This window comes from Rhinolophus ferrumequinum, chromosome 12 (assembly GCF_004115265.2).
Source record: "Rhinolophus ferrumequinum isolate MPI-CBG mRhiFer1 chromosome 12, mRhiFer1_v1.p, whole genome shotgun sequence".
In the NCBI taxonomy this organism is placed as follows: domain Eukaryota; kingdom Metazoa; phylum Chordata; class Mammalia; order Chiroptera; family Rhinolophidae; genus Rhinolophus; species Rhinolophus ferrumequinum.
In genome coordinates this window covers 53,084,190-53,104,359 of record NC_046295.1, presented here as the reverse complement: position 1 = coordinate 53,104,359, position 20,170 = coordinate 53,084,190, and the positions used below count along the sequence as shown (strand labels likewise).

The 20,170-nt window shown below is 45.8% G+C and overlaps 1 protein-coding gene across 3 annotated transcripts in view; it reads right to left on the bottom strand.

The window, feature by feature from the left end:
* Window positions 1–14,085: 14,085 nt before the first annotated feature.
* Window positions 14,086–20,170, bottom strand: part of ZCCHC7 (zinc finger CCHC-type containing 7) — a 193,372-nt gene continuing 187,287 nt past the window's right edge. For all 3 annotated transcript variants that reach the window (XM_033123836.1, XM_033123837.1, XM_033123838.1), the window contains exons 7-9: window positions 19,697–19,792; window positions 18,369–18,486; window positions 14,086–16,686 (exon numbers count right to left, since the gene is read on the bottom strand). In XM_033123836.1, the coding sequence (XP_032979727.1) occupies window positions 16,247–16,686; window positions 18,369–18,486; window positions 19,697–19,792 (654 nt within the window). In that variant the 3' untranslated portion in view covers window positions 14,086–16,246. The remainder of the gene's footprint in view (window positions 16,687–18,368; window positions 18,487–19,696; window positions 19,793–20,170) is intronic.

Here is a 20,170-nt window from a genome sequence, read left to right as displayed (position 1 = left end):
CCTGCTCGCCCCTGTACCCCACAGCTGGCATGGCTGCTGACCCCTGTGAGGTCATTGACAACACAATCCGCTCTTGACACAACATGCTAGGATTGTTCCTAGAAGCAGCAAAGAGAACTCCATGTGCAGCCCAGGGTCCCCCGAGCTGTTCCTTTACCTCTCCCTCCAGGCCAGGCCCCAGCCCCAGCCAGTGCTTTCCACCTGAATGCATCGTGCACTGGCCTCTGAGCCTTTGAACGAATATGCCTAAGATGCTCTTTCTCCCCCATTCGTTGTGCCTTCACCTTGGAGACTTAGTGCAATAATCACCTCAGGGGAAGACATCCCTGATTCCTTGCTTCCAACCCAAGTCAAAAACGAGCCTCCTGCCCAGCCCCTTCCAGCTCCACAGACCGTGTACCAGTCACCGTGTATGTATCATATTAACTCCCCGCCTTTTCACACTGCATTTTAAAATACTTTTAAATACTGACATATGACGTACATAAAGCGTAATTACAGCTCAATACATTTTTCCATATTTATACATATGGGTTTGGGATACAGATGGGTAGGTTGAGGCACAAACTGAAAAGCTAACAGACTCTTTGTGGGTGTGTGTGTGTTGGAGAGGGGATGCTACCTGTAGGTGACTTAGAAGTTGGAGGCCAAAGACAGTAGACACGTGCCTAGTGTCCTGGGATGGGGTTAAGAGATCTCAGGATAAGGTTCTTGATCACAATCAATGCATTTTTGCATGGGCGAGAGATCACGCTGGATGTGCAACTTAAAAAATCTTGATAACTTGATGGCTTCTTCATGCTCAGCTGAATTCATTGCTATCATTGACTCTTTCATTCTCCCATGGTTGAACATTTCCGGCATCAACAGTTATAAAGAAGTTTTTAGGCTGAAGGCCTAGTAGAGAACATGCTGGGCCACAGGAGTCATTCTTGTAAGACTTTTTACACATGGGGCCGAAAAGGTGAAATGGAACTTGGATTAGTCTGCTCTGGCTGGCATAACGAAACACCACAGAGTGGGGGGCTTGTACAGGAATGTATCTTCTCCTAGTCCTGGGAGCTGGAAGCCCCCAGTGCAGGCGCTGTCGGGGCTGGATTCCTCGGGGCCTCTCTGTCTTGCCGATGTGCTCCCCTTGCTCTCTCTTCACAAGGCCCTCCCTGGTGCCTCTCTGTGCCAACCTCCTCTTCTCAGGACTCCGGGCAGATTGGCTTAAGGAGGCCCCTCCTAATGACCTCATTCTAACCTAATTACCTTTTCTTTTTTTAAACTTTTATTCATGTAAGTGTGTTTTTCCAGGACCCATCAGCTCCACATCAGGTAGTTGTTTCAGTCTAGTTGTGGAGGGCGCAGCTCACAGTGGCCCCTATGGGGACTGAACCTTGTTGTTAAGAGCACCGCGCTCTAACCAGCTGAGCCATCCGGCCACCCCTAATTACCTTTTTTTTTTTTTTTCCCCCAAGTCAAGTTGTCCTTTCAATCTTAGTTGTGGAGGGTGCTGTTCAGCTTCAAGTTGTTGTCCTTTCAGTCTTAGTTGTTGAGGGCGCAGCTCAGCTCCAGGTCCAGTTGCTGTTGCTAATTGCAGGGGGCGAAGCCCACCATCCCTTGCAGGAGTCGAACCGGCAACCTTGTGGTTGAGAGGACGTGCTCCAACCAACTGAGCCATCTGGGAGCTCAGCGGCAGCTCAGCTCAAGGTGCCATGTTCAATCTTAGTTGCAGGGGCAGAGCCCACCATCCCTTGCGGGATTCGAGGAATCGAACTGGCAGCCTTATGGTTGAGAGCCCACTGGCCCATGTGGGAATCGAACCGGCATCCTTCGGAGTTAGGAGCACGGAGCTCTAACCGCCTGAGCCACCGGGCCGGCCCCCTAATTACCTTTTTAAAGGCCCTATCTCCAAATACAGTCAATTCTGAGGTACTGGGGGTTAGAGCTGCAACATGTGAATTTGGGGGTTGGGGTGGAGGGTAGAAATACAAGTTCAGTCCGTAACAGAACTCTTCCTTAGAGGTTGGAAATGTCCCTTGGTGTCACTTGACTTGGTTGCAGTCCCCTTCGTTCCTTCCAGAACTGAGATGTACTTCAGTGTGAAGCCCTCTGTGTCTCTCAGCCTCATCTGTTTCACCTTCCTTCCCTGTCTCTCATCTCATCTCTATCGACAGCTGTCAATCTAAAGTAGAGATTTTTCAACCTCAGATGCACATTGGAATTGCCTGAGAGCTTAAAAAACTACAGGTGTCTGGGTCCCAACTCAACAGATTCCAGTGTTATTGGTCTGGGGGTGCTGCCTGGGCAGGAGAAACTTTAAAACTTTTCGGGTGGTTCCAGTGTTTTGTCAAGGTGAGAACCTCCAGTCTCTGGTCTCTTCTTTGCCTTTGCAAAGCATGAGACAGCGCACAGGGGCTGTTTGCAAAGTTAATTAAAGCTTCCTATTCTAAAGCCTGTTTTTAACTTCCCTAAACAAGTTCATTTTAAAGTGTGGCAGTAATTTGGCTCTTTTGTTAAAATTAAGTCCTTAAAATAAAAATTAAAAGACAAAATGGAAAACCATTGGGCATAGAAAATCCACCCTGAGTTTTAATAGCATCTCCTAAACCGGGGAGTGGAGGGAGGCTTGCCGCTCAGGCGGGTGGGAAGCTTGCTATACATTGTGATCCTGAAGGCTTATGTTCTGTGGAAGCTTTTAAAAGAAGAGGATAAAAGCTCATTTTCATGAGAGCCCTGCGTCTGTGGTGGGGTGATTAGGAAACGGGTAAGTTTGGGCTCCTCCAAGTTTAGCGCCCCAACTGTCAATGTCTGAAACAAAACTTTAAAATAGTCGACCCATGGGTGTATCTCACAGACAAAGGAGCTGAAGAAGCCAGAGATAAAAGAGTCCTTATTGGATGATTCTATTTATATGAAGTTCAAGTACAGGTGTCACTAACCTGCAGTGACAGCCATCAGAAAATAGTTACCTCTGACATGTGTTTATTTGTTGGAGAATCAAGTCCTGAATAAATACTTTTCTGAGGCTGGGGTGATGGACAGAGAGGGGCAAATGGCTTAGCTGGTTCTGGGGATGACGTCTGTGACACTGGATCCCCTTCAAACCATGGCTTTCACAAGTGGCCCAGAGGCCCATCAGGGGCAGGGTGGCGTCACAGCCCTGGCTCCTGGGCCCACTCTGGCCCCTGCTTGCTCTCTCTGCTCCCCCACGCTGCTCCTGTCCCCTCAGCCCTATACCTGGCACTAAAATGTCACCTATGCTTTCTCTCCTGTGCCTTTTCCCGTGCTGTCCTTCCTGCTGAGATGACCTTCCCAATTTTGTTCACCTGGAAGTTGGTCCTCCTTCATATCCCAGCAGGGACTCATTCCCCGGCCTCCAGGATGGCGTCAATCACACCCTTTACTTGTCACTGCGTGTTCAAGTGTCTGTTTTTGCCGTTAGGCTGGGTGTCTTTTCAGGGCAGTACAATCTCTATTTGTAATACTGAACGCAGTGCTGGGCATCAGGGAGGGGCTTAAAAAAAATGGTTTGTAATTGAATTGTGTCAGTTTGGAATGGAAATGGAGCGCTGTAGGCAAACGTCCTTTGTTATAGCTACCCATTTGTTCATAACAATATTTGAAACAAGATGGAGAAGCAGGTGATTCTAATGACTCTTCGGGAAAGACTACTTTATGGGTTTGGAGAATCAGACACACGCAGACACACGTATGGGCTGTCCCTAGCTCCACAGTAGGCAGCAGAATGGCTCTACAAAACATCGGGACACAATTTTGACGCTGGGGTGGGGCAGTGCTGGAGGAATGGAGGGAAGAGATGGAGAGAAGACAGAGCATGGGTAGAGCGAATTCGCAGACAGTGGGAAGCTGTGCTCTGTGAAATATAGCACCTCCCTGTAGCCCCGAAATCTTCACTGAAGTTCCCCAAACTCATGAAATGTTTAATGGGAGTGTATTTATGTGTGTGTGTGCACGTGACTGTGTGAATATGTATATATGCATGTGAGCACGTGTCGATATGCATGTGTGTGCTAGTGTGTGCATGTGTGAGTGCAAATGTGCATGTGGGAACATGTACATGAATGGGTGGGAATGTGTGTGTGTGAACATGCGTGAGTGTGTATGTGCATGTGTGCACGTGTATGTGTGGACTGAGAAAGGTTCTGTGTTTCCTGCCTGGACGGTTTCAGGATGGAGGCTGAGGCAGCATGAAGAAGTCAGCCGTGGCATCGCTCAGCAATCCTGGAAAACACAGACCAGGGGGTTGGAGCCAAATCTCTGAGGGGCCAATAGCCCCCAGCTGGGATCAGTCACACACTTATCGAGCATCCATCTCAGAGACAGTCACTTGTTTCATCAAGAGAGCCAGTCTTGGTTGCCAGGCAATGCCTACCTGGAAGCAGGTATTGAAAAGTGAAGTCTCTGAGACTCCGAAGTAAAGGTGAGCATGATTGATTAGCAATGTCTGCTCTGGGCTCTGACTGGGACGGTGGCAGCATGCATGCCAGGGGTTGGCCATCCCTGGCCTCTTCATGGGGGCCAAGCAAAGTGCTTGGCTTTTGGGATACGAAGATGGACCCAGCACAGTACCTGCCCTGGAGGGGCTTCCAGTCTTCTGCAAGAGACTGAGAGTATAAATAGATAATTCAAAGTAGATGTGGGCCAGATGAGTAAGTCCACAGAGGTTAGGAGGCACAGCTGAGAGAGACACTGATGGTGCCGTGTGCGGAAGGGATGGTTTCCTCATGGAATTTCTGACCAGGCATTTCTGACCAGGCTGACAAGGTTGGGGGAAGAAAAGGAAGAAGGGCATTTCTAGCAGGAGACAAAGGACGAACAAATTCTCACAGGAGTGAAAATGTGAGGATGTGTGTATGTGTGTCGGGGAACAAAAAGGGGAGTGGCAGGAGATGAGCAGGACAGGAAATCTGGAGCCGATGGGGCGGGCCCGGGGTGCTGTGCCTAGGAGGGTAGCCCCTAACAGGGTTTCCTCAGCCAGATACAAAAGAGGCCACTCTCAGCCCAGCAGACACCTACAGATGGAATCGGGCATTCCAGAACATCCCTCCCAGGCCAATCTGCGGCTGTTCTCCTGAGTGCGGACCATGGGAACCGCAGTGTTCCTGGTGCTGTGTCTGCTGTGAGCTATTGTAGGTGTAGGAGAAAAGGCCACAGATAATTTGCATGGGATGGAGAACACATTTTCAGTTTCTCCCCGTCATAAATTGCAAATTTCACTTTTATACCCCTTCTTTCCCCATCATAACCACACGAGTTTCTCCACGGCACCTCAAGAGTCTGTTGTCACAAAGTCACCCTAGCTTTCCTCTGGGGTGTTTCCGCCTCACCAGCCTCGAAGAGCTCTGAAAAGCTCAACACCCAGCCACAGACATCCCTTGCTTCATGCCTTCTCCAAACCCTGCCCCTATGCCCCGTTCCCTGCCTGGGGAGAAAAATCCCACACTGGGAAACAGGGGCCTGGGCACCCATGTCGGCTCTGCCCCTAACTCAGTGTGGGATATGAGGCTCTCTCTGGGCCTTGGTTTCCCCATATGTACCATAGAGAGTTCTAGACTTGATCATTTCTGAAGGTCCTTCAAGTTGTAGATTTTCTGATCTTTACAGTATCTTTCTCCCAGGAACTGTTTCTATTTCAGTTTCTTTTATGGCAAGTATTGGGACTGGTGTTGGCCCCCGATGGTCTCCAAACTTGAGATCTTTCAGGTATCTCCTCCTAGTCCTTGGATCTGCTACTTCTCTGTACTTCCTTCCCAATTTTCTCCCCATCCTCAGGTTTGCTTCCTGTATCTTTGGGTTCATTTGCTCCCTGGCTCCTGGTGATGACGCTGTGGAGAGGTGTTACTTCTTAGGTGCTCAGTTCGCCAAGCTAAGAGGTCCTGGTTGGGAGCCGGTTCTCTTCTGCCTCCTGCCCCTGTCTCCATGCCACAGTCCAGCTTGTAGCTATGCCCAGGGCTTCTTGCAAACAGCTGCCATTTGAGCAGAGGATACAAGCCTGTCAAGACTCAATATTCAAACACTAAATGCATTTTTCACTCTCTCCTAACGTGTTGAAGTTTTCAGAGAAGCTGTTTTCTGTTGACCAAGTTGGCAGAGAGAGACAGCAAGGAACGAGAGGGAGGGCCCCAAAGCCTGGACCTGGCTCTGCCTCTGACTTGAGATATGACCATGGGTGAGCCTTTTTACCATTCTGGCCGCGGTTCACCCATCTGTGAAATGGAGATGAAGTAGGGTGGGCCAGAGTGGACTAGACAGTCCCTTAGGCCTTTTGCAGCTCTGACAGCCACCAGAACGTCAAGGATCCTGCCACGGTCAGGAGTCTCCCCATCCTTTGCAAGATGGCGCTGGGAGAAGAGCCTGGCTTGCTGATGGGAAAGGAAGGCTCCTGAGAAGACAAGGACCCCCTGGAGCACAGACAGGCAGGCTTCAGAGGCCAGGTCTGTGGTAGGGTGGCAGGGGAATCCAGAATGACCCAGGAGGCTGAGGTTAAGTGAGGCAATGAAACCAGAAAACTCCCCCCAGCAGCCAAGTGCAGGAGAGTTGCCATGCAAATCACCAGGAAGAGATGATTAATTGAGTGTAGGTAAAAACAGAAGAGAGGTGACCGGTGACCCATGACTTGTGGATGGTGGATCCGATCGATCGTGGATCCCCTGGGCCCCCTGGGGCTCCGCTGACGGTGGGTGTGGAGGATGAGGTGGGGTGTGAAAGGAGGCTGAGGCAGAGCTGACAAGATCCCCTCCCAGAAAGACTAACCAGGCGAGGCTGGCTGGCAGGGGAGAGGGAGCTGGTGGAGGAAGGGTGAGAAAGGCATGCAGATGGTTTCCATTTCAGGGAGGTTCTGTGTTCTGCCCCAGCCTCTGAGGCCTCATTTGGGGTGGGGGAGGGGTGCGGAGAGGAGGAAGCAGCAGGGACTTTTCTGAGCAACATTTCTAGTATCTAGAGCTTTCAGAATTCATAGACCCTCTGGGGGGCTTCCTCCCATCTTTGCTCCCCCTCTCAGTGCATGCTTGAATCTCTTCCACAGCTCTGGCTGCTCCCCTCCAGGCACCAGGAGACCACTGCCTCCCAGAGGGCCTGTTCCCAACGTTGGAAACTCCAGCAGGGAAGGGGTTCTCCCCACTGACGCAAAGTCCGCATGCTCAGCTGCATCAGCATTTGGCACAACATGACCCAGAGATGTTCAGTCGGGTTCTGGTCTGTGGAGAATTTTATGTAGGAAGCAGGAATACATGATGTAAAATTATTACCAAGGTACAAAAGTTACATGTCGGGCCTGGTACCTTGTTCTACGGATTAGAATTTTGTCAAGTTTCTGCCTCCATGTGCCATTCTCTACCTCAGTTTCCCTAGTTGAGATAAAGACCACTGTGACGGTTAATTTTGTATGTCAATTTGGCGAGGCTATGGCACCCAGTTGTTTAGCCAAACACTAGAGTAGAGGTTCTGGGGAAGCAGTTTGTAGACGTGGTTCACATCCACGTCAGCTGACTTTAAGGAGATTACCCTCCGTAATATGGCTGAGCCTCACCGAATTACCAGAAGGCCTTAAGGGCAAAGATGAAGGCTTCCTGAAGAAGGAATTCTGTTTCAAAACTGTAAGATAAAAATCACACCTGAGGGGTGGCCGGTTAGCTCAGTTGGTTAGAGCGTGGTGCTAATACCACCAAGGCATGGGCCACTGTGAGCTGCACCCTCCTTAAGAAAAAAAAAAAAAAATCACACTTGAGTTCCAGCCTGCAGGCCTGCTGTTCGGATGCTGACTTTGCCAGCCCCAAATCTTGGTTGCAGAACTGAATGGGGTTTGCATCTGTCTTGCCCACGAGGAAGCTAAAAACAGCTGTCTCCATGAGGCTGCTAGTTCTATGCACTGAAGGCTAGTTTTGTGCTCAAAAAGGTGCTGTGAAGGGACATGACCCACTGGGTTTCCCATTGAAATAGTATCAAACGGAGGGATTATGTTCATTATCAAGGGATTGATATTGAACTTTTCCTACAAATGTCCATAAGTGGGATGTTTAGCCAACTGTCACAGCACACGCACATAAAGTTCCTAGGCTGTGCACAAGCCCAGCCTAAGTGATTGTTGGTGAGGCATGAATGAACGAGTAGCTTGTGGGGCCACCAGGAATGTGCTGGAAGACTCCCTGGCACAGGGGTTGGGCCTGACCTGAGCAGCAGGAAAGACAGAGAAGGGAAGTGGTTCTCAGAGGTTCTCAGAGGCAGGGTCACGGGAAAATGGCCAGGGATGCCATCCTGGATCTGACTGGCTGAGCTGGGCAGGCTGCTGGGACCTGCTCAGCTGCTCTTTACACTGACGGCTGCCACAGGAGGTTGTGCTGTGCCCTGGTGGGTGAGGATTGTTCCTGAGCCAGAGGAGACTGTGATTTGGGTAAGCCCAGGGCTACCAATGACCATTAAGCCATCGAATACCAGAGGAGGGACTGAAACTCAACCAGAATGATCCCACTGCTTCCAATATCAGAACGAAGACATTGAGGCTCAAAGAGGAGGTCACAAGTCATCAGTGCTCAAAATGGCACATTTCCTTATGACAGCATCTGGTTACCAATGTGTTTACACTGGTCTGCTATGTGTAAGGGGCTGAGTTATGTTTGGTAGGTACACTTAGGGGGACATATGTGGACATTGGTAAGGACTGTTCACTAGAATATACAGGACTGAACTCTTTGATATGAGAGGTTAAGCAGATGAAGTGACAAGCTGTGTATTCCACAGGAAATCCTTCCTCTGCACACGTACCCACCTTCTCCCCTCACTCGGGCAGCCATAGGGTATTTCCAGAGAGGATTTTCCTCATGTGAATAGAAGATAATGAGATGCCTGGTTTCTGACCTGCCCTGGGTCCGGGTCCCCAGCACAATTCTAATGGTACCCAGAGAACTCCCTTTCCCCCTTCCCTTTGGGGGCCCTTCCATACCTCCTCACTTCCCTCACCCCATTCCCTTATTCTTGGAAAAGCTTCTCCATCAGAAGGAAGGTTCTGAAGACACCATTTCCTCACCTTGCTCACCTGTCTGCATACCTGCCTCAACTCCTTTCGCGCATCCCCCTGGATCCACCCATTCCCTCCTCCAGGGCCACTGAGTTTTCTTCAGTTCTCTACCATCTCCTTCTCTTCTAGCACCTTCCTGTCAATGGCTGTCTGACCCCCCAGTCCTCTGTCCTGTCAACCTTTCATAGCCAAGGGTTTAAAAAGAGACATACGTTCTCTCCTCCTCCCTGTTAGGAAGAGCCATCTGTTCTCTCCTCGGCTGCTTATTCCCCCCTCGGTGCACCGCAGGCTGGCCTCTTGGCCCACCATTACCTTGGAGCTCCTTTGGTAAAGGTCTCCCAGGAGCTGCATGTCCCAAATCTGAAAGATGCTTTCAGTTCATATGTTTATTTGCCCAACACATATTTCATAAAGGAACTGAGATATACGGATATATGCAAGATGAGAAATTATGAACATGAATACTTAAAATAGCTTTGAGCAAAGTGTAAATCAGAATGGAAATTCACACAGAAAAATCCTAACAGATGAAATACCACATCCCTTAATAAAACCTGAGGGAATAAAATCAAAGTACAACTTGGTAGAAGCAATTGTTCTTACAGGTTGTGGGGTATATAGTCGGTTGGACAGTGTTCCCCCAAAAGATATATCCAAGTCTTACTCCCCAGTACCCATGAATGTGAACTTATTTGGAAATAGGGTCTTTGAAGACATAAATCAGGATCTTGGGATGAGACCACCCTGGATTTAGGGAGGGCCCTGAAGCCAACACACAGAGACAGCAAGAAAAGAAGGCAGAGGCTGGAGTGACGCATCTACAAGCCAAATGCCAAGAACTGCCAACAGCCACCGGAAGCCAGGAGACAGGTGTGGAATGGACTCTCCTTCAGAGCATCAAGAAGGAACCAGCTGTGCCGACATCTTGATTTTGGACTTCTGGCCTGCACAACTGTCAAAACTGTAAAAACAAGTATCTGTTATTTTAAGCCATCCAGATTGTGGTGACTTGTTACCATAGCCTCAGGAAACAAATATAGGGTGTATCTTTGCTGTTTCATATCTCCATGCCTTTACTGACAGCATTCCTCCTTGGAGGGCTCGTCCTCTTTTGTTAACCGGGAAAATTTTTATTCTGTTAGGCAGACACATTGGAAGTCCTCGGCAGGCGAGGTCCTGCGCAGCCTCCCTGGGCTTTTCCTATTGGCGGGACAACCATATTGATCCCTGCACTCCTCACCTGTATGACAAGTCTTCATTTTTGTGTTTGTCTCTCCAATTGCTTGTTAGCCCCCGAGGCTTGAGATTTCTTTTAATAAAGTCAATCTCAAGCAAGACAACTACCCGGCACAAAACACATCCATGGCAAGTATTTGTCGACTAAATTAACTCAGAAGGCAACAGGCATACCAAAGAGAGAAGGATTCATGCTCTCTGGGGTGGTCATAAGAATGAAAGAGGATATTCCGGGCAGAGAAAACAGCAGAGGTGAAGCATGGCCTGTTCAGGGACTAGCTACTCACGCAACGGGACTGGAAGGGTGAGGGATAGAGAAAGAAGAGTGAAGAACTGGAGACGATGAGGCTGGAAAGGCTTTGAATGTTAGGCCAGGAAGCTAGATGTCGGCCTGTGGGCCATGGTTGCCCAATGCTGGTGCAGTGAGCTTTCACCGGCATGCTTCTTAGAGACATTTCCTATGCTGACGTCTGAGTGGTCAGCGAACGCCCTCTCCCTGCCCCCTACAGTTAGACACGTGTCTTGTGATCAGTCTCCTTCTTGGCCCCACATCCACATGGGCAAAGCAGGGAACGAAATGGGATGGCCTGTGGCCTACTCATCCTTGGCCTTACCTAGTTGTTCCAGAATATTCCCAATACAGTGAAAAAACATTAAAATGTTTCCAGTAGATTATGAATGAAATTACTTTTTTGGTTCTGTTTTGACATAGGTATACACCTGTGAAACCATCACCAGAATCAAGATAACAAAAGTGTTCCTCACCCCCCAAATTTCCTTGTGCCCTTTGTAATCTCTGCTTCTCACCTCCCCCAACCATCCCCACCCTCGGGCAACCATGGATTTGGTTTCTGTCACTGCAGATTAATTTGCATTTTCATAGTATTCCACTGGGAATTTTACATTATTGGGTGCTGCGTAGTTTTGTATTCTAAATATTCTTGAGCTTTGTTCTTCAAATTGGTTAAGATATTGGGAAACAGCCTGACTCTTTCAGGTTTTGCTTTTAGGCTAGTTAGGCAGAACCAGCGTTTACACCAGGGCTAACTTTCCCCCATTACTGAGGAAAAAACTCCTCTGAGCTCTCTAGTCAATGCTCCATAAACGAAGAGGTTTTCCATTCTGATGGGTGAGGACAGAGACTAGCATGGGCCCTGTGCGCGCTCCAGAAATAATTTCCTCTAATCCTTTCAGGTGGTTTCCTCACACACATACGCTGACCAGTACTCACTCAGCTGAAGACTGCTGACCTCTGCGGTCTCTGTGCAGCTCTCCTCTCTGGAAATCTGACCTGCACACTCTAGCCACTTTGGCTTTTCCAGGCTCCCAGCTGTTTCCTCAACTCAAGGACACCACATGGCTCTTCCTGGGTTTCCCCTCCTCGCTCCACAACCAGGAACCTCTCCAAGCAGTCAGCTGGGGCACTCAGAGGGCACACCTCGCTTATTTGCCATCTCTCAGAGTTCATTGTCCTTCCTTGTCTGATGTTCAAAGTCTTGAAAACTGCTTCATGTATTTTTTACATTGTTTTAGGAGGGAGGGTAAATCTGGTCTGTTACTCCAATCTTGGCTGGAAGTAGAAATTCCTGAAATTACTTTTGATAATGACTATGATAAATGTATAATAATAAATTTGCTATGTTGGACTCTTTCATGTTTTGCACTGTCATATATGGGTAACACAAGCTAATAAACTCTTATTGAGGAAATGGTTAGCTACAGTACATCAGAATAAAGTTGTATTTTCTGCATTAAAAAATAATTTAAAAACTATTTGGGTGTATGACTGCCAAGTATTCTTTCGTGCGAAGAACTGTTTTGAGATAATGGCTTTAGCAGATGTTACTGTTTTATTCATATCCCCGTGTCTCTGTCAGGGGGCTGCCCTCTAGCTGCTCAAACCCACTTTGCCTGGGTGTATAGAGAGCCAGAGTTGGCTGGGAAAGTCTCCTGGGGGCAGTTCTGAAACAATGACTGACTTAAAACAAAAAAAGGCGCGCGCACGCGCGCGCGCGCGCGCACACACACACACTCACACTCCTTTGGTCCAATCAGGGCAACTTTGACGTGTGGCCTACACTGTCTCTAGCGCTCCTTGAGGAGTTCAAAAGCTGCCCTCTGTGGGACTTGACTTGATAAAGCAACCAGTGTGGAATCTTTCTTTTCTTCCCTGTCACTTCTCCACTCCCTTACTGGGTTTTCTTGGAAACACTTCCTACTAAATCACTTTAAGAAGTGATTTATTTCACAGTTGTTAGAATGCGTATGTACAATGTCCATTGTGTATATTAAATATACATGAAATACACCAGAATTTAGTTGTTCTCTCTGGGTAGAGCAACTATAAAACAGCTTCATCACATGATTCTTGTCATGGCATGGATAACAAACCATGTCTCAGTTGGTCCTTCTTTGAAATGTTAACCCCACTCCCTAGGAGCGTGTGCTGAACCTGGGTCCTGGTCACAGCTCCCACAACCTAATGCCATTCTTAACCAATCAGATGTCTCATTGGATAGTTTCCAACTCCCGCTTCTCTCTGCAGCTGACTCCCTTTGTTCTCACACCACTTTTCTGTATTTACCTCCGCAGAGCTAACACCCAGCCTGCTGCTCTAGCATTTGTATCCATGCTTCCTGGTTATACTAGTAAATAACATCCCTGTCTCCAGCGGCCCTGTCCCTCCACAAAGGGGTCCAAATGGTCTGTAGATCTTCATGCCGTGGAAGTAGTGGTCCTTATTTAAGATGAACGGGATGTCCCACCAAACTCTCAAACACCAGCAGTCTGATAAAATCTAAGCCTTATAAAATAAGGACACGTCCTGTCTGATGTGGAGGGCAGCCTGAACCCCACCCCCCCACCCCTAGTGAAAATTCCTTTTGAGAAATGGGTTGGGTTTTCAATTAGGGTTGATCAACCTCGGCACAACTGACATTTTGGGCTGGGTAATTCTTTCTTCTGAGGGATTGTCTTGTGCATTGTAGGATTTTAGCAATATCTCTGGCTTCTACTTATTAGATGCCAACAGCATCCTCAAAGTTGTGAAAACCAAAGATGATAAGATCAAGAGATCAAGAGATCTATGAAGGAATTATAGGCTGTCTTATTTTGTATGTGATCTTTTGTTGGCAGAAGAATTTTTAGTCGTTTCCTATGAGAAGGAACCTTATCTTTATCAACAGATTATTGATATATTGTTAACTGTTTCCCCGTACACAAACACAGCCCATATCCATCTTTTCACTGCAGCATTAACAAATAATGTTTCTTTGCCCATCAGAATGGCAAAGAGAAAAAGGAATACAAATACTCCATGTCATTTTGAGAGTAGGGAGATGAAAACTCTCATAAAATGCCCAGAATGTAATTTGGCAATATGTATTAAAACTTGCATGAAATATATGCATGTTTTTTGACCCACAAGTTCTATTTTATCACAATGAAATAAGTGGAGAAGATACGATTTGTACAGAGGATTTTAAAAAAATTAATGAAAATTAGAAACACCAGGGAGATGATTAAATAAATTATCGTATAGATATATTAAAGGATATCATGTAGCCATTACAAATGATAAGGTAGACATATATTTGATCAGAAAGATTTTTCACTCTTAAGTCGAAAAACAGGTTACAAAACAATGTATATATATGTATAGAAAAACGTCTGGAAGGATAGACACTAAAAAATTTTTACCATATCTTTGCGTAGAAGAATCAGGTATGATTTATGTACTAAAAAATATTTTCTCCCTTAAAATGAATATGTACTCCTTGTGTAACATAAAAATAAAGAGCTGATAATAGGCACTGGTAATAGCATGGTTCTGAAATAACAGGTACTCCCAATAGCACGGTCGACAAAGGGCTTTCCATTGAGAGAACGCGAGATGGTTTCTCTCCTAAGAATGTTAAATGTGAACCAAGCTAGAATCCAGGAAAAGAGTCACTCAAGCTGCTTCTAATCAAAGTGGGGTCAGAGGCAATAGATGTTTAGCGTCTTCTCAGTCCTAGCAAATACACGGGTCTTTATGGTTTGGGACATCTGCTTTTCCTCTCTTAATTGTACATATGCACTTAAAGTCTTTGATTGTGAAATCTCTCTATATTTTCAACGCCCCATTCTTGTATAGAAAGTTAGTGTGTGCGCAGACTGACTGACTTGTACTGAACACTTGCTGTAAAAGCCAGGCGCCAGGGCCAATGAAGAAGAAATGGAGGAGAGGCTCCTCTGTGTTTAGTCTTTCCTGACCATCCTAATGCCCACAAGTAAACGAGCTCAGTCGCCTCGCCTTTCGGCATATCAATGCATAAACCTGAAGGGTAAGTTACACCCCAGAACAAAATGTTTGTGTAATAAAAGAATAAAAGTGGGGAGGAAAAATAAGAGAATGTGCAGAAACAAATAGAAAAAGAGCTTTCTTTCTTTCTTCCTCCAAACAACCTTCTATGTGTGATGGACGCTACAGCATGGCAGTCCCATTTCTGCCCTGAATGCAGGTGCCCTTGGATGAGACGGAATGCCACTCCCACCACATCAGTAATAAGCCACACTTGGCCCAGGTCCTACTGAGGAATAATGCCTATTATCTGAGGTGTACCACTCTAGGAAGCCAGCTGGAACTTTTAGCAGGATGTTAAAAGGATCTGGTCACTTAACTTAGGGTCAAAACAATCCCCGCTAATGTTAGGAAGCCAGCACCAACACAATGAGCCCTTACACTTAGCTAAAAGCTGGGCAGCCACCGGGCAGCTGTGGACTACAGACTGTGGACTGACAACTTACACGAAAGCAGATTCGGGAAGTGAGATTCTCCCTTTGCCCCCAAAAGGTAAGAGGGCTGATCTTACCAGATATACAGCATTTGTGTACTTCACAAAGGAAAAAAAACACATTTAAGAATCTAACACTATAAAACTGTCCCAGTTAACTGATTCCATCTCATTTTATTCTGGCATAGAACTTGTGCGTGGTCAACAACGGCATTTTTTAACCCCTGTTTATGGAGATTTTATAACTTTAGTCACTTGTCCAACCCAAGTATGCCCTCGGTCACCCAAACTGTCTTTATCTTTTTACATATCAGACACATTTATTTACCCTACTTCAGAGATTTTATTTATTTTTTTATTCTAACATTAGGCTTTGATAAGTACAAAAGATTCACAAGTACAAAAATTTCTGGACAGCTTTGTCCAGCTTTGCAGTTAAAAACAAAACAATTTTTTAAGTTGGGCAACATTTATCTCTATATAGCTGAGTGACAGTCTTCTTGAAGTGTGGCTGTAAAGATGGTAAAACCTGTATCATTGTGATTACGTTAATTTTTTGATGACCTCTTTTTCACTTACTTCAGGAAATCTATCTCGCGACATTTACACTGGATGGATTCCTTACTGGCATTTTGTTACAGTCCTATTCCCTACCCCTCCAGGGCTTCAATGATGCCACCTTCATTTTCCAGCCTGTGGTGCTCTGACCAAGGGAGGATTCTGACACCAGCTTCTGAAGCAGGAAACACTGCACTTAACGTTTACAGCTGTTACCCTTTCCAATGTTACAAAAAGAAAAGTTACAAATTGCTGAAAAAGATCGATGAATGTCTCATAGTTCTGTTAGGCTTATCTTGCTGCAAGATTTAATTTACATAACCATAGTACAGATGAATTACACTTAATGAGCTTGTATGTCTCCGAAGTATTTTTTAAAAATTCTCTTGAAATGATTAATTCTTTCTAGCTCTAAAATTCTGAAGAAAAATGGTGGACTGAAACGGAGGGAATCGAAGTGTATCTTTCTCTTTTCTTCCCGAGTAACCCGTTGGACACAGCATTTCCAATGGTCTTTGCTCAGGAGCTCTCCATGTGGCTGAGACGAAAACAACCCAAACCAAAAAAACGCACTTTATTTAATCACAGATAATAAAAATATTGCCTGAATGTCGTAAGACCAGAGAAATGCTGGAAAGCCAAATCAGAAACTGTCTCACAGTTTAGACTTTTTTTTCCTCTGCTTAATAAGAAATAAATTGTCACTGTCATCATCTTCCAAGGACCTCTCCTTTTTCTTATGCTTGCCCCGCCTGCCCTCTTTGGGCAGCTTTTCTTCTCTTGGCTTGTGATGACGCGACTGCTGGAAGCGTCTGTGAGGCTCCTGGGTTCTGCAAGTGTCGGGAGAAGAGTGAATTTTTGGGCCCCTGGGAAAGTCCTCATCCACGTCATGACACCTGTCAGCCTTCCTGTGCTTTTCCCGCTCTCTATTGTTCCTGCTCATCGATTCTTTTTGGGTTTCTTTCTTTTCGTGAGGCCATCTGTTGTTTCTCCAGGAGGCCTGGCTCTTCCTCATATTGTGGTGAGACCTCTGATTTGTTGCTTCCACATGAGGCCTCTTGAACTGCCTTGGAAAATACCCCCTTTTCTGGAGTTCTGGAAAATATAAAAGTATTTCTGCATATTCTGCAGCTAGACAGTCCACTTACAGCTTTCATAGGTCTGTAAATAACTTAGCAAAGAGGGAAGCCAGACATTTATTAATAAATGCATTAATCATATGACATTCCAAAGAGCCCTTACAAAGGTAAAAATCAGGTACTAAAAATTGTGTGGTTTAGTCCTATATTATTGATTGCTAAAAATGGAAAACATTCAGAAGGCCAATGCTATTTATTCTGTTTGATACAATTTAACTAGATTAAACAATGCGAACGAGGACCAGTGAAAGCAGTAATCATCTTCGCTTTGTGAAGAACGTCATGTCTGACCAATTCAAGGGACAGCCATTGACGATAAGGTGAAGCAAGATACATAAAATGTCCTTTTGACAGTCTCAAGTGACATTTCAATTACCCTCTGAAGATGAAGTCTGGCCACCGTACTTACAGGTGGATGCCAAACTGGACAGATTATTCTTCCAGGGCAGAAATTGCTGGTTTGGAGAGAGAGCACACAAGTGCACACATGTGTATCCTAGAGGTTTTAGGGCCAGATCTGATGTTATATTATATTTTGTCAGGACTTGGCACTCTTACTTCAAGTGTCTGAGGCTACTGATTCTGACAGGATAGGTGGGAGATGAGGTTACAATGAAGGATGAAAACTAACATGTCAACAGAACATTCAAAGATTAAAGAAGTGCCATCCCCCATGCCCCATGAAATGAAGTGCAAAGTAGTATATTTAGAGGGGAAAAAAATTTTTAGAATATAGAGCGAAAATAAAATAAAAATTCCAATGGATCATAGCAAACCTCAAAGTAGATGTGTGCCACAGAGCTGTCAATATAACTAGTTAAAAACGAAAACAAATGGTTTTTCTCTGATTATAAGACTTACAAACACTCATTATAGAAAACTTGGGGAATATAAAAAAGTATAAAGAAAATAAAATAGAAGCACCCATAATCCTTTAATCCAGAGATGACATTTTGGTGCATTTCTTTTTAATCTTTTAAAAAGAGCCTAGAAAAGAAAAACAAAAAAGCCAAAAGAGTCGACCATGTGTATAGGTCAACTAGGAAAACACATAACTGTTTTGTCCCGAAAGCAAGAAAAGCAAGAAACATAAGTTAGTAAACCATCTTAAAGCACATCACAAAGAGGAGCAGAGGTGGAGAAAGGCAACTGGGTGAGAAAGAACTTCATGTCCGCAACAGTAAATAAAGAAACCCCAGAGGTATCCGTGGGCCTGGAGCTCTGAGTACCTGTGGCCCGTAAGAAATGATTTCTAGGAAGCTCCAGGTAAAGCAGGTAAAGCCTTTCTTTCCAAAAAATACTAGAGATATACAAAGTGGAAAAACAATCGCTAGTCAAATAGAAAAATCTCAAAGAAGCCTTTAAAAACTCTTCGTGTATATAGGGATAGAAGTATTTTCTGGACATTTTCTTAATGATCATTACGTTAGAAAAACGTTTATTGTGAATAGATTACAACGCAGCATTTCTGAAATGGGCACTTGATGTCTGGAGGTCAAGAAAGTTCCAGTTTCTATGGTAATTATTAAAAATATTTTCTGTGCTAACCAATGATCCTCAGAGGAGGCAAAGACAGGGGGCAAAAAAGAAACTTAGGAACTACCACAAAGGTGTCTGACAAGAAGTCTAATAACATACCTTTCACTTTTCGCTTTATTCTCTGTTCTCTCTCCCGAATTTCGTATTTGTCATCATAGTAGTAGATGAATGGAGATGTTGGAAACGTCTGGTTCAACATCCGCCTTTCTGTGCATTCCTGAAAATTGCATTTGAAATTAGGATGGCACAAGGACACACTTTTCAGATGGCCTTTTTGCAAGATTATGGACCACTGTCATTCGAGAGGAGCCCCACCTCACTGACACCTGTGCTGGGACACTGGGAGGATCGCTCAGCCCGACACCCACTCGTGTTTACACTCTAGTTTTTCAGACTTGGATTTTCTTTTCTGAAACCTGTATCTTTTTTCAATCTTCCTTGCCAAACCCTCCCCCAGTCAGAGTGAACAGCAATGGCTGGGGGGCAGGGGGATCCCCACTACATATATGTTGTATTAGACCGTTGCTTGCCTGTCTCTTCAACAACTTTCCATCAAGTGCTCCTCCTTTCTATTTTCCCTTCACATTTGTAAATGTGGGTGTAAACTGTTAGCCCTCAGCTTTTTTCCCTCCGCATAAGTGGTTTATAAGCTTATTTTAACTCAATTTTCACTGCTCATGAGGGCAGTTGGTTCTTATGGTGGGGAGCAGCGTGGTGGTGGGTTGCATCTAGTTTGAAAATGCTCCTAGGTGATTTTGAAACACCCCAAAGGAACCATCTCTTCTCTTTGCTTCCCCCGCTCAAGAGGGGATCATTCTTCTCTTCATCACTCCAGGACAGCTCCCTGCTCTCCCGACTCTGGCCTCCCTCAGCTGCTAGTTCCCACTGTCACATGCTTGGTGTGAACCTTGCCCCCTGTAGCAGGCTTTGTTTATCCTGACCTGCGACACATACCCATTTAGCATGTATCATTTACCACCATGATATGTTTTCTTTTTTTCTCTCCCCCCTTCTTCCACCTCCCCCCCGCCCCCTCCGGTTCAAGCCGTGGTTTCTCAGTCTAGTTGTGTAGGACACAGCTCCCTGGCCCATGCTGGTATTATGAGCCTTGTGATCCCCCCGGCTGAGGCAGTCGGTCGCCAGTCATTGGTCGACCATTCACAGCAGCTCTCACTGGCCCTGGCAGCACACGGTAGCCGGTGGCAGCCCAGCTCCAGGGAGAGCTGTTGTTCACAATCTTAGCTGTAGAGGGCACAACTCAGTGGCCCATGTGGGAATCGAACCGGTGACCTTGGCTTTAGGAGCATGGCGCTCCAACCACCTGAACCACTGGGCCGGCCCAGAAGTATACTCTTTTTGAACTCATCTTTCAGCAACCACTCCCTGCACAACAGAATGCTTTATACTCAAAGGCCACTCAGACTTACATGTCCATAATGGCCTCCTTGACCGCAATTGTAGCAAAACGCTAAGGTTGATTGTCCGGAAGGGGTCTTCGGCTTTTTGGGTGGCCCAGGTTTGGTCTATAACATAAACATTTGTGAGTGTTTATTCAATGTTAGAAGAAAAGTAAAATCTCATTCTTTCTAAAACCGCTCTTTTTCGGTAAGAGTCCTTAGAAATACTGCCTCCTAGGGTTTAGTGTGGAGACCCCCACATTCAGACGACTCTGTGTATTAAACTATGTAACATAATCACCATTCTTTTATTCTTAACATCGATGTTTGCTTCCTGACTCCTCATTCCATTCGGCATTGCACCCATTACTGTCTTAAGTATTAGGTATCAGATAGAAAAGAATAACAGGCTAGTAGAACATGACAGACATGTAAATAGATAATGACAGAACAGTGTAAACACAGTGACAGAAGCATGTACAGGTATTAATGAAGTGGTGAGGG